Here is a 17,492-nt window from a genome sequence, read left to right on the forward strand (position 1 = left end):
AGAGGGTGGACGAGAAAGGTAAATGATGTAAATAGTTGTTTGTGTACCGTTTTGTGTGCACTGTGGGTGTATTGTGTTGTATTACTGCGAACATGATTGTGTGTTTCTCTCTCTCTCTCTCTCTCTCTCTCTCTCTCTCTCTCTCTCTCTCGTGTGGCGACTTCACTCTCTTTAGTGTGTGTTGGCTTCACTCGCTTGCTCTATAGTCTCTGTGCTGCGGGAGTGGTGTTGTGAATGGGCCACCTGTCTTGTGTGGGATTAGGTGGGAGAACAGCAGGAGGGATAAGGACAGGGTCACATGACCGTTTCTGCTAAAATATTTGCCTTTGATGTACATACAAAATCTGCTCCCGTTGCTCGCCCCAAGTGTAGAACCGCCTTCACAATTCTATCGTGTCAGGTTATATAAAGTTTACCCTGCAGTACCTAGAGGATTCCAAAGGAGGGCAGGCTGGGGGCCATTCTTCCTGGCTGTGGTTTTGAAGAAAGTTTACCATCACCTGCCGGACTGTAGGCAGCTCCCTGTTTGCCCCTGTGGGGAAAAAAGAGCAGCAAGTTATCATTACAAAACACAAGTGCGTTACAATGAACCAAGTGCTCTGGGTATAAGCAGACAGACATCCCACCATCCTTAGTGTTGTGCCATAATCGATATTATATTTTGCAAGTCTGAAAGACAATATCCAATTAAGGACAAATTAAAATATATACAAAACTTAACAGTTATAGCAGAATTAACACGTAAGGTTGTTTCTTTTTTAAATGTGGTTATCCAAACTTACTACTGCTTTTGTGTTAAAATAAAAACCACAACAGCATAAGAGGGAAGATTATTTTAAAGGAACAAGTATGATTCTTGATGAAGAATTACCTCTATAAGGTTTCCCAAGATCAAACTTGTTGTTACGTGCCTTGAAGTACTGCAAGAGAGAAGAGTGGGGCAGTTAAAGATCCTAAAGGGCTACTGGAACAGTGACTGGGCTAGTTATTGTTTTGGAATTATTTTAACAGTGGAGGGACATCCGTACATTGGATCCTAGTTAAGATCATCACATCTTATTATTGAAGTTACTACAATTTTCAATAAGAGACAGCACAGTACTGCTGGGACAACTATTTGAAAGCACAGCTTGAAATGTATTCAGAGGCAAATATGACTCTTGGTTTTTGCCAGAATTTATATAAGTATACCAATAAGATATAGAGAACACAAAATGACAACTAAATAACCACAGCACTCCATGAACGTTCAGAGTATTCTGTTCTTATACACATTGTATGGAAAAGAAAGGATGTTTAAACTTAGATTAAACAGCTGAATTCAGAGTATTACTTTCCTTAGACTTGCTCAACAATGTGATGTAGATCTCTCAAAGAAAATGTTTATTAAAAAAATAAACAATCAATCTTGAAATCATTTGACAAATTACCTTTTATAATTCTAAAGCTCTGGTCACACCTGGAACGATAACCATAACCATAAACCGTTTACAGAGCGGGTACACCAGAACGAAAAAGGGCTCAGATATATTGTACAGCAAATGCCAATCAACTTTTTAGTACACGCCCACTTTTTTCCAGCAAGATGAGTGACAGTGATGAGGAACATTAAGAAATACCCCTGTTGTATTAGATCAACAGAAGGCATAGGAGACAGAAAAGACGAGTGTGGGTACACAGAATACTACAGAGTAGGGAGGAGCTAGGGGAATTCCACACGCTCGCTGGTATAGTCAAGTGCTGAAAATTATGCCGTGGGTATTGCCTCAAGGAAGTATGCACGGTCGCCTTGGGTACAACCACTTCCCATTAACTTGAAACATAAAATAAGAACATGGTATGTGTCGTTGACTATACCTTACCTAATATGACGAGAGACGAAAATAAATGTGTATATATTTATACTAATGACTTATTTAAAGCAAAAAAAAAAAAGCAACTACAATATGCAGACTGACATGTCTTTATGGAGCACATAGGATCACACATCATGCTTGTGCTATAATTATACATTAATGGCTGTTTAATCAAATAATTTATAACAATTTAAAAAAAAAAAAAAAGAAAGATTCCTTGATGTATACTAGAACCAGTTTTCCGACGTGATGTTCTGCGGTGGAACAGTGGAGGGCAGTCTTCTCTGTAGTAAATCATTGCAATGCCTGTATTTACTGTTTAACGTGTTTAAAATAATATATAAAACACCAGGTAGGTGATGTCACATTTAATACAGCCCTGACTGGCCAGGAACATGTTATTGTTACAGCAGGGAAAAAAAAAAAAAAAAAAAACGCTCTGAAAGTGATCGAAACGATAGCTATCGTTCTCATTTACAATGACTGTTATCGTTCTCCTCCATTCATTTGAACTGGAATGATTTTTAAAAATGGTTATTGTTATCATTATCATTCCAGGTGTGACTGGGGCTTTTCACTTTGAAGCCATGAACTCCCTCCCCTCCCCTGCAACTTTTTTTTTTCAGTTCCCAAACTGTCCAGTTGCAAGAACTACACTGAAAAACAAATTGTAGTCTAAACATATGTTATTGAATGTGTTATTTTTTTAATAGTATGTCTACATTTTGCACTATTGACTATATCAGTATGGATGATAAATCTATTAAAATACAGAATGAAATTGTTGTTGGTGTTTCGACTTACCCTGAAGGTAGGATAGAAGTGGACGCCAAACTCTTTACAGACATCAAAGTTCTTCTCATCTGCACAGTCCAGCACGCCTATTTGAATAGCTGGCTCCCAATCTGTAAAGAACCCCACAATCAAAACCACGGTGCACTAGACTGCATACAAACACTTTAGAAACTGTGGGATCAGCTTCTTCATATAACTCACACTAAGCAGTTTTAATGTCCAGATGAACAGGCCCTGAATCCCTTTGCTGAGTAACCACTAGACCACACTGCCTCCCAGTCACTTGACCGCACAGCCTCAACTAAAGGCATATTATAAGGTATTTTTACTATTATTTAGAGTATAGGGTGGTCCTGAAATCTACACATTATATTGTAAAATAAAACATACATTGTTGCTGGTCTTAGGTGCACTGTATATAGGAGTGTAGAAGCAGTTAATTCAGACACAGTACAAAGACACATGCTTTGAAACTTATTTAGGACACAATTATTTTGAATATTTTAAAAGGAAACAATGTTAAGTAGCATTTGATTTAATTTCAAAGTGACATCATAAGCGCATCATACCTGGTGCAGGTATACAATCCTGCAGAAAGCTGCATCCCTGACCACTGTTTTGTGAGTTTTGCTATAATTATTATACAAGTCATGTCTAATGTTATATTGCCCTGGATTCAGGTAAAGAGTAGCATGCCCAACATGCAATGACCTTCTAGAAACAGTTTTTTTTTTTTTCCCCCCCTGGAGATATCTGGGGAATTTTCAAATAACTATGTAACTTGGTGTCCAGCTGTCATATTTCTCAAAACAAATTAATTTCCCATTGAAAATTATATATTTTTAGAAAGGTAACATTGTAATCTACTCTGCACAATAACTCGATACATTTTACATATTCTGAATCTCATAACCGACCCCTGTCCCAGAGTCAGATTTAAGTTTCAGAGTGAAATTTTACAAATGTAATTGTTTTTATACAAAAATCTGAAAGGGTTTAAGTTGTTTCTAACACACACGGTAATTATGAGAAAAGCTATGCCACTTTGTATTTATACACCATTCTATGTATGTCCCAGAGTTTTGCCCGACACCCACTGACTCTGTACAAATAACAAAATAACGTTGAAACAAGGCGAGAAAAGTCAAGAGTTTCTGGAAGGACTGTAGACACATATGCTCTTCATTATTTTTTTAAATATTACTGTTTAACTCACTAGTGCAGCCTGGCACAGTTGTGTAGCTCATAACCAACACCTCCAGCAAAACATGGAAATATTTATAAAATGTACATGTATTTAATGTAAATGTACTTTATCCTCAGTGTAAATACCACTGTTAACAATCTGTCTAACAACTGATCAGTTTGAACAGGTTTGTTTTGTGTGTCAGTTATGAGATTGAGGGGTTAATGAGAGAATTAAAACAAAATTAGAAATATTAACGGTGCCAATAGTAGGAAACAAAACTTGAAAAAGGTTGCTGATTGAGTATAGGTTTTAAAAAAAAAACCACACAGCAGCAATAATGTTATATAAACTTTCAGTCCAAGTTATAGTTATTTGAAAATTCCCCATCTACTGTTCTGTACCACACCAGGAAGACATTTTTAATGATAGCTCTAGATCCTTAACCATGTCTTATGCACACGTGGGCTTCAAACTTCTCAACTGGCTGTTTGTTATTGCAGCACTGTGCTCTCCATGGCTTGGTCTCGTTCAGTACAAAGCAATCAGCACTCTACATTGGTTAGATAAGCCACAGCATGTGTGGATATACTCCAAACCAGCTCTACAAATAACTAAATACTACAAATAAATAGGCTACTGAAAACAACAACAAAAATAACTAAGGCTGCCAGTGCTGACTGCAACCATCCAGGGGAGCAGATGGACAAGCCTTCACGTGAAGACAAAGAGGGAATGGCTTTCACTGTGAAAGAAAAGGAGGAGGGGATTTTTGGGGCATTTGCTATTTATTCTGTGCCCTGCGCCTAGCTCCCACCTGTCTGTCTGCTCCTCTCCAAACTTAAACAATGAATGGAGGCACTATCATGGTAATGCAAGCCGGAGCACTCCGAAACAATGCAGCCTCCCACCCCTCCTCCTGACAGCAGCCTGCTACTGAGAACAGAGCAGATGGGAGACAGCAGCTCCCGAGCCTGCATGGAAACAGCAGCTCCCGAGCCTGCATGGAAACAGCCGCTCCCGAGCCTGCATGGAAACAGCCGCTCCCGAGCCTGCATGGAAACAGCAGCTCCCGAGCCTGCATGGAAACAGCAGCTCCCGAGCCTGCATGGAAACAGCAGCTCCCGAGCCTGCATGGAAACAGCAGCTCCCGAGCCTGCATGGAAACAGCCACCACTGCTTCCTTAAACAAGTGGAGATCACAACACCATGCTAAAAGCAGGGCAACCCCACTGAGGGCACTGCATATTAGGGATGGGCTGGATAACATTTGCACGGTATGATAATCGTCAAAAATTAATACTGTTGGTTATAAATGAAGGATTACCAAAAACAGAGAAATACTACTCTACATTACTTAAATTACTGCAATTGATTTTATATTTGACTTCACCAAAAACCCTAAAACAGTAACTTAGTATTATCAAAACGAGAAGATGCAGTTTGTTACAAAAATTCTAACATAATAAATAAATAAATAAATAAATAAATAAATAAATAAATATTCAGCTGATGGTAAACAGAATTAGAACATTATCTGTCATATAGATTAAAGAACAAACATTTAATGATACAGGTATATTTAGGAGCATGGAGTAAATAAAATACGTATAGCAACGTCATTAAAAATGTATTTTAATGCCAAGACTTGTTATTAGATTAATATCTACAATTCACATGACACTGCACAAGTCAGCTTCCAATGTTTTTACCAAGGATTATTACACATGTGGAGTTTGTACAAAAAATAAAGATTTCTACACTTACCTAAAAAAGTTGGAATACTGTAAATAAGAATAAGCAGACTATCCCACTGCAATCATCTGTCTCTGCTATTGGAGACATTGAAACCTGCATTCTGTGTCGTTGACCATTATCAAAATACAGCATAGTCAGATCACAAAACAATCTTCCTCAGGCACTTTGCTAAGGCTGCATGGATCAGCGCTTGGTTTAGAAGCATGTTTGGAGCAGGAAAATGCAAATGCAAAACATACATACACTGTTTAGTTGTACAATTTAGCATTTTGTTTTCACATTAATACATAATCCAGAATTCGGAGCTATCCAGGAAAGAAGGGGCAGAGGTTTTATATCATGCACAGGGTTGCAGACTGAAAGTCCCAATTCTAAATAACTTTACACATGATTACTCATTATTATGAGGATGGTCTTAAGTCATGCTGTAGTGAACACTAAATTGTTTCCAATAATTCACACCAGAAAGTTAGAGGGTTATTTACACAGCCAAAAACATTGTGTTGAGCACCTTGCAAAATATCAGAGCAGGAAATCCAGTCATTTTATTTCAGTTTAAGTTATTTCAGGCAATCTGTATAACGTTACATATTTTATATTTCATTTTTCACCAAACTCCCACACTGACAAGCAATCCTGTTGTAGTAACACAGGCCTGAAATAACTTGTTAACGGTCATTAAGACAAGTTAACATTGCTTTATGAAACTAAGCAGTCAGTAAGGCAAGCTGACCAACAAGATGTTATGCTGTGTATATGATACTGGAACCCGAGACCTTTTAGGGAGTTATTGTCTCAAGGATGTATGGCCTTGAGGTTACAATGGTTTTCAGTAGAATACAAAGATCAAAATGGTACAAAGTACAAACTCTTCTATGAAAATAACAATTTATGGGACATGTGAGGCGGTAAGGTGTAATGTCTGATGAGTAGGGTGTAATGTTTTTTTGGAAAACTACTGGAAAGTATGAGAAAGTTCTGGGCTTTTCTATAAGGGTATAAAGAGAGAGATATTTTAGAGAGCCGCGGCCTTTTCGATCAGTCTTCGGCTGGAAGCTGCAGACTCCTGCTTGTTCCTGATAAGGACTTGGTCTCTGTTGCTTGTTTTATGCACTGGATCCCAAAGAGGTTACCAGCCTGATTCTGTACCTGGATACAGATGAAAAGGGGGAAAAGTATCTTGCCTGTTAATTCCTATAAGGAATCTTTGAGCAAGATTTTTAATGAATAACTCCTATCAGATTTGAGGACTACTTGTTTGTTGGAAACCACCTGCCTATATAAAGGAAGACGAGGATCTGCGGTACAGTTGTGGACTTTCTGTAAAATAAATTTTATTTTCAGTTTTTTTCATTTAATTCATGCAACCATCTTGTATTATTTTTGCTCCTAATAAAAACAAATAAAAATATATTCTTAGTCCGAGTTAGATTTGGGTTTGGTATATTTTAACATACGGTTTCTGTAGGGCTGTGTTCAAAGGTTCGAATGTTCGTTCACTATGTTTTTTTTTTTTAAATGTCAATCGCATGCAAAATTCAATCTTTTGATTTGTATAATGCATATTACTAAAACAAAAGTTGTTGTATTACAATCCACTACCAAATTGTTATACGTAGCAACTCTATATGGTGCCGCTGCTGTGCATTGCAGCAGGGTATAGTATGTCAAAGCACTGAATACCTAGTGTACGACAGTAAAGAGAAGTGCTATGGTAGAATAGGTTTGAAACATACAAAATATATGCTAACACTAATAATTTTAGCTCTTCTTATCCAGAGGCAAACCTTTAATTTTTTCATTGGTCATCTCGACAGCAAAGCGTTGTATAGCGTAAGCTGTATTGAAAGAAATGTCTCGAAACCCCTCTGGCGTTTGGTTGAATGCAAACTGTCCAAGCGACTGTTGATGTATCATGGAGGCACAACCAATCTCCGGGGTCACTTGACAAGCATAAGTTGACATTATTATTATTTGTAGTAGTAATATTAAAAGTAGTAAAATGTGACTGTGACTGAACCTGCTTGAACGGTGAGTGTTAAATAAAGCTTTGTTTTCCTAAGTCCACTGCAGTTGGTGCTGCTGCAGTGCAAGCTTACTGTATATATCGCAAGCAGCCTCAATTACATACAAATAAACACGTATTTTTATTTAAATTATAAAAACATGAAATCGTTCTATAGAACGTATTTTTAAAACTACATGTGAATGTTGTATTACATTTATATGGATTACCTGTAATATAGGATTTTCAATCAAATATAAAACATGGTGACATCACAAATAGGGATGTCATCGTATCAAATTTTGACGGTATGGTAACCACCAAAAAACATACCACGTTTCTCGTCGTACCGCGCTATAATGTCACTTTGTTGTAATCCGTTTTTAAATGGCTATTTAAAAGAAATACACTCAAGTCAAATCATTTAACAAGAAAAATAACTTTAAAAGTTTTAAAACATACAACACACTGGTACTACAGTCCTATCAGGCACTACCTGGCTGGAAGTAGTGTTCACTCCAGCTCACACAGGCTCAGCAAAATAATGCTGCTTTTTTATTTCAAATTACTGTGGAGAAACACCAAAATATTAACATTTTCTGGTCTTGGTCTGGAACAAGAGAGGGTAAGGATGTGACCACTGCAAATTAATACCCTCTTCATCTTTATCAGTTTGGACGGCATCCTATTAGTTAAGAGAAGCAAAGTGTTACCTAACAATAGCCAATCAAGTGTGTTTTAAGACATGCAGCGCCCGCCCACTGATCTCTCAGCAGAGTGCAAAACTTAATGATGAGAAGACGGCACCTGCAAATTGTTGTGTTTTTTTTTTTTTTTTTTTTAAATGGGAATAATTAATTGTATTCATTTTATAATACATAAAACCAAAATCCCTACAACACTAATCAACTCAGACACAGCAACATCTTTACAATACTGTTTAAAAGAAAAATACAAATGCCTGTAGCATCTTAGACTTAGTTATATAATAGTAAACAGACTTTTTGATTCTCTGCCTTGGAGTGTACTTACTGCGTTTCTCTTGACCCATACGATAGCTAACAGCTACTGTTACTTCTTTGGTTTGGTAAATGAATAGGAAGGCAGTGATGAATAGTTACAGTGCCTTGTTGTTGAGATTTGAGTATTTTTGTTTCGTTTACTGACTATCATGTTTGCTAGCGATCATTGTTTAGTAGGGCGGTTTATATTAAATATGACGTCACTTATTTAATAGCTTACTCAGATAATCTCATGCATTGCAGTTTTCAGAACGTGAGATGGCTGTGTTCATTAGTTAGATCTAATAAACAAACACAGTGGCCCACCCATAGACAAAAGGTGAAAAAAAAAATGCCCATATTGCCCTAAACCGTGTGAACTCGGTAATCATGGTATAGAAAAATGGTTGCGGTTTCAAAACCGTGGCAGTTTATACCACGGTTTACTGTCAAACCGGTATACCATGACATCTCTAATCACAAGTAAATTATGGAAATTAGTACCATCGAAGATCCGAACCTTTGAAGGTCAAAATGTACCCTTCGTTGCAGCCCTAGGTTTCTGAACTTGTATATTTGTGATTGAAAAAAGTAGGCAAACACACCTAATTTGAACTTGGATACTTAGCAATTGTTTGCAAAGTGTGTACATGCGAGTGAAACTACTTGGATTGATTAAAAAAAAACAAAAAAACACTGAAGTATGTGCACTGTGGAGCACACCCAGGAATAGGCTTTGGCAACTGAAGATCCATCTGCAACACTGTTCTCCCATGGACCAATGAGGACTTTGGAAGTGTCTAATAATCACATATATTAAAATGCATTTTTGCATGTGAACACTAACTATATAGTGATGTAATACATTTGCAATAGTTTTCCCAATAACTTGTGGAAATTACATAATCATACAAATGGATCCAGTGATCGTGTTGGCCAAGGAAGATGACTGAAGTTCCTCGAATATAATCATCCACACAGAGGTTGACAGTAATCCGTAATAAGACACCATCATTACTTTAAATCTCTGCTAGTTAATATATTAAAAGAGCAGCATGAGGGGGACCTCAACAGTGTTCTGGTTAGTGAGCATACATTTTGCAGGCATTACATTTCATTCAAACATCAACATGACGACCTTGAGAGTTGCAGGCTTTGCATGTCATACATAAGTTGCTCTTTTATGGGATCAGGGCAGGTGCTTTTCTTTTTATCAGTTTATTTAGCAAATGTGCACTTTTCCCACAATGAAAAACTAATTCCAGGGTAAGGCCAGCCAGCTGAATGGCTTGTTGTGTTGCGCTGGGCTTCAACCACCACGAGCTCTGTAATCACCAGCTGGGGCAGACACTGACACGTATGCAACAACATTAAGAATTTGGCTAAAAAACACAAGTTATATAAAACGATCCAAGATACATGTCTTCTAAAGTGTTCCAAAAAGGAACAGCTACAGTCCAAAAGTGACAGTGCTGATGAATGTACTGACCATTACAACAACTCTCTTGCAATGCTCTCCATCTCTGTCACTAACAATGCAGATTCTTCTGAAACGTCGATATCATATCACACTTAGTGTTCCGCGTTTTTCGTTTATCTGGGAATTTTTCAGAGTTTATTTTACATATTACAAATAGAGATAAAAATCAGTACAAAATAGTTTTTAATTGACACTTCAGTAAAAATCGGGGGAAAAAGTCTCAGAAAAAACACTTTACATGTGGAATATGATGAGTAGCAGTTCTGGTTTCTGATTAATAATGTCCCTGGCATGTATGATAAAGCAGAATCTGTGCAAGTCGAAGCCACATATTCCCAAATTAGCTGGTACTTTGTGAACGTTTGGGCAATCGCTGTGCTGACGGAAATAGTATCTGCCTCATATGACCCACTACTGCTATTACTGCATACTTCGAAACATTTGTTTTATTTTGAATATATGAACTAATTTACGTTTTCTCTCCATTCCTCATCCACTAAAAACATTATAGCAATTGCCACAATAATCAGACTTTGATTGGCCAACATAATCAGGTGAGAATGTGTTTGTGAAGTGACAGAGAACCACGTTTGAATGTTATTTGATCATATGACGTCTAAACGTCTGCTGTATTCTAGGATATACAGTGTACATCTGAATGTTGGAGTCAAAATAAAACAGCATTTTAATCAAAATATTGTGTATTTCCAAGAAAATAGTACCAGGAAAATACTGAATAGACAAAAATGGGTATAAAATCAGTAAAAACTGACGTCCAGTTAAAAAATCCTGCAATTTTTCAGTAAAATTTGGAATAAACCGGAAACGCAGAACACCACACATACTGTACTGCACATTAAAACATAAAACACATCAAATTCATCTCCCAGCCTTTAGTGTCCCGTTGTACTAGGTGGGGGTCTGGATTAGTGTCAAAAGAAACAGCTCTGGTAATCCTGTTACAATTAAATATAACACCAATAATCTCTCATGAAAACTACAAGGGCAGTTATACAATTTAAGACGTACATTTCAGATACTTTGAAGATGTGGGTAATCATTAGTATAATAAATGAAGTAGCTTTTGACTTGGGGATAGTATTTCAACCAATTTGTACTGTAATTCAGATATAAATTATATGTCCACCTTTCTTGAGGGAGAAACGCTCAAAATACCATGGTGTCAGACGTACACAGACAAACTGACTTTCATCCACCCTGGGATGATATCAAAATATCTGTGATGTTAAAGGACTTGTATACAATTTTATTAAAGTGTATCGATACAGGTCTGATATAAGTACACACAGGAAAATGTGTATATAAGCCCTTCAGTATCACCGATATATTGTCACACGACAACTTGGGAATTGAGCAATTACAGAACAGCTTCAATGCACAGTGTCCACCAGGGGGAAGAACTATCCAAAACCATAATACTTACCATGGTAAAATACTTAGAGCTTTATGACAAAGACCATCGCAATTATAAAGAGACAGAGATGAATAGTCCCCTGTGAAAAACGCGATTGCGGATCGCGGTGAGATTTCGCGGAATGCACTCTGGGTTGCAGAATTATTGATTTTCCACAGCAACAAGCCTAACTAGCATTCATAAGAACAAATTCAAGTTTTTTTAACATTTCACAAGGTGGCGCAGTGAGATTTTTTAACACCTTTGCTTTGTTCATCTTGCTCAACCCGCTCTTAGGAAAAGCAATCCACTCGTTTTAGACACTGACGTGCTGTGACTATTCAAATCCTCAGCTAACACGGATACATTTAAGAGCAAACATGTGCCTGGAGGCAAAACCACATAGGAAATAAAACAGCCGCTGATCGTGCTGGGGAATACCCGAGACTCTTGTATGAGGAAGGGGGTTAACTGTTTTGCAGACCATGCATGTCGTTTCTGAAGAAACTATCAGAGCCTTGAGAAAATGGAGAATTCTTTTAATTTTTTTTTTATTTCAGGTCAATTTTGTAGTTTCTAGTTGCAGTTGCTCACTTTCAAAGTATTTTTCCCCTCATTGCAGTGAAGGTTTAAAACTGCAAAACACCAGTATTTATTTGATCATTTATTTTACTTTTCTACCTGCCAACAGTGGGCTAACAATTTTGTTTTTGGAATTAATAAAAGTTATCCCTTGAGTATAAAGCCTTAATACCGAATACAAATATTAGAGGTTTTCTAGGTATATTATTGGGTCTTCAGAATGTTTTGAAAAGTTCAAATTACATCCGTCTAAACCACATATCTACTAAATTCAAATAATTATTTATTCTAGATTTTTAAATCGATTGCTAAGATTACATGGCTCACCCTACTTTTATTAATCTCTCAGTCTGACAACTAAAAATATACAGTTACTCTTGTACAGTCCTCGCCGTTTTATCATGACGACGCGGGAGAAGTAAAAATATCCCGAAAAAGAATGAAATCACATCACATTGATTAAATGTTAAATACGTCTTTTTTTTTATTATTCCGAAACAAAATGAATCACTGTTTTTAATTTCTACATTAAATGAACAAGAATAAAATCACATCTTAATCACAAGGCGAGGCACCTGCAATGTTGACACGCCAACTTTATTTGCAACAGCAGCCTGAGAAACCACAGGAGACTCCAGCTCCTTCAAGAGTTCAACATGGTTTACGCATGTCACAGCGTAATCACGAACTCATTCGTTCTTTTAACCGGTCTTGCTCTGAAAAGCAATCTCCGTTCATCATTTGAACATACCATATCCCAATTAAATGAAGTGACGACCCAATTAAAATGACATAAATAGCATTGGGAAGAACTGTCTCCCTGAGTTGTATCCCATTTAAAGCAGAAATCCTGATTATCAGTAAGCCGATTTGGCGGTGCAGACCAATTAATAATTTAATTCTTTTAAAATGACCACACTCTTTGGTGGTACTTTACCACAGAGCAGCCCATATACAATAATTTTGAACTGAATGTGACAACTAAATGTCAGAGTAAAACAAGACTTTTCATGGTCATTAAAATACATCAGTATCTCAGGCCTTAGTGCGGCAGGTTCCTAGCCCAGTAAGGGCTATTATGAACAATGCAGCAACTGCAGAGCAGTTTGATCCATACTGGGCGTTTACTACAAGCTTACATAGCTACTGTTTTGGCAACAAGCTCAGGTGCGTTACTGTTAGGGATGTGCTTTTGGTACATTTTTATGAATGTATAAATGCTATGTAGGTGTCAGCGTTTAAATGTTTAAACCATATCTACATACACACACTCTTTATATTATGGACATTAGTTGATTAACAGGTAGATTCATCGGTAGATGTATCCATGCGCATTTTTAATAATGGTTTCATCACAATTGTGTACCGAGTATGAAGCAAATATCTTTGGTCTTTATTAGCTGGGTACCAAAAAGTCAAAGGAGATTTCACTTGATTAGGGTTTACCTGGTTTATGAGAATATAGCAGCTGTTGTGGCAGACTTGGAAATGCATACAAGCTTCCAACAGGAAGGTCTAATTAATCTCACACACATAAGCATGGTTAATACTGTACAGTAGGCTGAATAAATGCTTAGCTTTTGCAATGGAGAAACACTGTGTGGGTCTGTTAAAGAAACATACAACACATGAACAGTTACACAATTCTGTGGTTTTGGCAGGCACTGGCGACTCGTGGCTTGAAAAACTGGTGGGGCACAGCCCCCCCCACAAAAAACTGTGCTCAAACCCGATGCCTGATTTTAACCATTTTTATGTAAACACTAAGCTAGCTTTCTAACATTACCACAGATCTTTCATCACAAACAGTTCTACGCCAGATTGTCACAAACAACACTTTACAGGCAAGGGTCTCTTATCGACAGACAGCTGCACCTGCACTAAACTGAGCGTTTGAAATGGAAGTATCGTCACACTCTCGTGCTGTTAATAACATTCTGAACTACAGAAGAGTCAGGTTCAGTTTCTGTTGATGTCTCTGGCATTGGTGGTTTCGCTTTTTTGTTGTAGAAAAACTCCAAATATAGCTGTAAATATAACGGTGAAGGGTCTTAGACACTCTTTGGTTATGTTAAGTTTTGAAAGTTTGAAATAAACTGCGCACTTACGTATTTTTAAATAAACCCTGGCAACAGTGGCGTAGCCAGGATTTTTTTTCAGGAGAGGGAGGAAATGGTAACTTTATTAAGGCGAGTAGTCACAGTGGTGCAATTGGCAACCTGATTTCTTATTAATGAATTGATGTTTTATTTTCGAAAAATAAAAGAACAATCTTTTTTTTTTTTTAACAGAAGATCCAGTAACCAAATACACTGTTGTGCAAAAAAAAAAAAAAACAGTTCAGAACACTTCCAATTGAAAACAAAAAAGGAAATACAAAGCAAAGGACTTGAACTTTTAACATGCGCATCAGATTTCAATTTCACATTATGATAATAAATAAAAATAACTAGATAGAATTTCATTTGTACTTATGGTTGTTCATTTTTGTTAACTAACATTTGGTGTTCAAAGCAAAGCAAACCATTTTATTTAATTTCACAAATCCTGACTAATTTAATTACCGTTTGACTGACGCAGGACTGTCGGTGGTACCTAATCTTCTGGAGGTTCGGGGGAGGAAGGACTTGTGCACACAGTTGCATTAACTACATTGTATAACTACAGTGCCTTTTAAAAAAAATAAATAAATAAATATATACGAACAGCTGATCCAACAAAAAACTTTGGTTGATTGACAGCAAATCCAGCCACTCGTTTTTATGGTATCACACTGCACTGACATTCGCTAGCCTATCAAGCTTTGTTGAGCTGACAGACGCACTTTAGCCTAAACAAATAATCAGAATGAAAACGAATAGGTAACCAAACTCAGGAATTGACAGTTTTGCCGTTTCTTTCTCAGCAGCGTCCAGAACTGTTTTCATTCTGATTTATTTCTTTAGTTATTCAATTAATAATAAGTTGTACATTTACCACTCCATCTCCAAGACCTGGATGGACTTGGTTACCGTCCCTTGATGAAGCTGGCTGCACAATCCATAAAAAATTATAATTTTATTAATAGGCTGGCCGCTGGAGAGGTCAGCTGGCAGTAAGATATGTCGAGAGGCGAGTGCATTCTAAGTAAATAAATAGGCTACTCATTACATAGTAGATGTCCTCTACCCCATCTATGTGTGTAGTAGCTAGGCTACATAGCATATACAGTAATCACAGCCTATATGTTACATGCATCTCTGTGTGGGGTTGAGCGAGTGCAGCTTGCTTATGTATTCCCATTGGTTGATAGTAACGCGGTAAATAAAAAGTTCGCTCCGTGAGCGAAAAGAAAAATCAGCGCCGCCCGTGCCACGTCCGCACGGCGTCCTGTGTGAACACACAGGTAGACTATAATGGGAAGCGAAATATATAACAATATTGCAATTTCTTTATTTCTTACACATGTTTCAGTGTGAACGATCCTAACACAGTGGCTAAGCCACTGCCTGGCAGAAACCTGGGGGGGGGGCACGTGACCAGGCGTGCCCCCCCCCCCACGCGTCGCCACTGTTGGCAGGGAAGGAACTCATGGAGTTAAGACATAAAAAGGCAAACTATTGAAAAAAGATAGTTACTTCAAAAAAATAAAAAATTGTGAAGCACTCTGAAACCAACAGCTCATGTAACTATATTTGTGTATCTGTGTGTTTGTGGCTATGGGGATAGGAGTCAGAGCGATAATATTTCTCCAGACCTTGACATTGCTGTAACCAGGAATTGTGGACCTTTACATAATATTTGACTACGCCGGCTGTACTGTATTTTACTCAGGTGTGTAACTGGGTGCTTTACACAGCTCCCTCTGCCCGTGTTCATCTTAGTGTACAAAACATTGACATCACTGCAGGAATTGATGGTTGGACAGGCTGACTCTGCAACACTGAGGACAATTAAATTCCACCGTTACAGTGTTCTAATTGATTAAGCTGGCAGAAGCCTTCTACAATACGCACCACCCTCCTTTTGCTTTGCCCTCACTATTTACTGTAAAGCTTTCAGTGGAAACAAGGCCTGGGCTTCCTGGTAAAACATTTTAAATAAAAACCATCTACTTTAGAGAAAGCAGCTTGTTCAAACAGCCAAAGGTTCAGACTGCCAGAGCAGAGACCAGCTGCTAGTGTGCAGCTATCAAATTAACATGTTGCACAAACGTTCCACTTCTAGTATACCTGTACATGTTTGTCATTCATGATCAAAATACCGACAGGTACTGCACTGTTGTACAGTCAGCTGCTTTTCAAGAGGAGGCGGAAAAAGAGGGAACCCAACTGTTTGCAACAAGTGTGTAATTAGGCTGTAATAGAAATACTGGATAGAGTGTGTAATTAGGCTGTAATAGAAATACTGGATAAAGTGTGTAATTAGGCTGTAACAGAGATATTGGATAGAGTGTGTAATTAGGCTGTAATAGAAATACTGGATATAGTGTGTAATTAGGCTGGATAGAGTGTAATTGGGCTGCGATAGATATACTGGATAGAGTTTGCTTTTTATTGCAATGTCTCAACAATTAGATAATTATAACTGCCTCCGTTTTTCACACATCCTACGAATATTTAACCCAGTATGGCGTGGCTGAAAAACGAAAATACCTGTGTATGCACAAACGTGCTGGTTAACACGATTGCTGTCTCTTGTCCGATCACTTAACATTTCCACACACACACACACACACAACACAAATGTAAAGCCTGAATCGACTGCAAGCCGATAATACAACTCACAACAACATACATCACTAGTACACCGTTGTTTGTAAAATGACTTGAATGATGTGTTTTAAACTAAGGAATGAAAGGCCTATTTGCAGTTATGACATTTATGTGAAATAGACACTAAATGTTCAATGCCTGGGCATGACAAGGACCTCATATTGAGGTTCAGTCTCGTGCAGAGCTTTGGAGATGTTTACACTGTAGGTCCGACGTCCTGATGGAGGAATTTAATGAAATCCTTGTAACTATACCACGTAATAATGTAGCGGTAAACCCTACCTTTAACGTCCCCTGCCAATGCTTTCCATGTCGGCGAGTACTGGATGCAGTGACCGCACCACGACGAGTAGAACTGGACAAGCCAGGCACTGGACGAATTTTGCAGGGTCTGCTTCACTGTGCCGCTGTGCAGAATGGTAACAGGATCCTCGCTGGAATATAGATGAGCGGCCTGCGTCCAGCAAATGAAAACAGAAAAAAAGAGACTGTACAAGCCGAGTAAGAAAGCAATAGAACAAGGACTGCTGCTACCCGTCGCCATGTCGCGGCTCTAATGTGCTACTGAACCAGCTGGAAGGAGGATCGAGGCTGGGCCTCAGTACACGTCACCGGGAAATGGGCCTAGCAACCGCCTTCTTAGCAACCGGGGCGGGTTCAG

At 38.0% G+C, this 17,492-nt stretch overlaps 1 protein-coding gene across 1 annotated transcript in view; it reads right to left on the reverse strand.

Annotated features, from left to right (window-relative positions):
- The window catches only part of LOC117964659 (sulfhydryl oxidase 2-like), a 34,217-nt gene extending 16,725 nt beyond the window's left edge, over positions 1-17,492 (reverse strand). Inside the window, exons 1-4 of the mRNA XM_059005300.1 lie at positions 17,114-17,492; positions 2,661-2,761; positions 872-920; positions 427-532 (exon numbers count right to left, since the gene is read on the reverse strand). Coding sequence (XP_058861283.1) covers positions 427-532; positions 872-920; positions 2,661-2,761; positions 17,114-17,375 — 518 coding nt within the window. The 5' untranslated portion in view covers positions 17,376-17,492. The remainder of the gene's footprint in view (positions 1-426; positions 533-871; positions 921-2,660; positions 2,762-17,113) is intronic.

Source organism: Acipenser ruthenus, chromosome 31, assembly GCF_902713425.1.
Source record: "Acipenser ruthenus chromosome 31, fAciRut3.2 maternal haplotype, whole genome shotgun sequence".
Taxonomy (NCBI): domain Eukaryota; kingdom Metazoa; phylum Chordata; class Actinopteri; order Acipenseriformes; family Acipenseridae; genus Acipenser; species Acipenser ruthenus.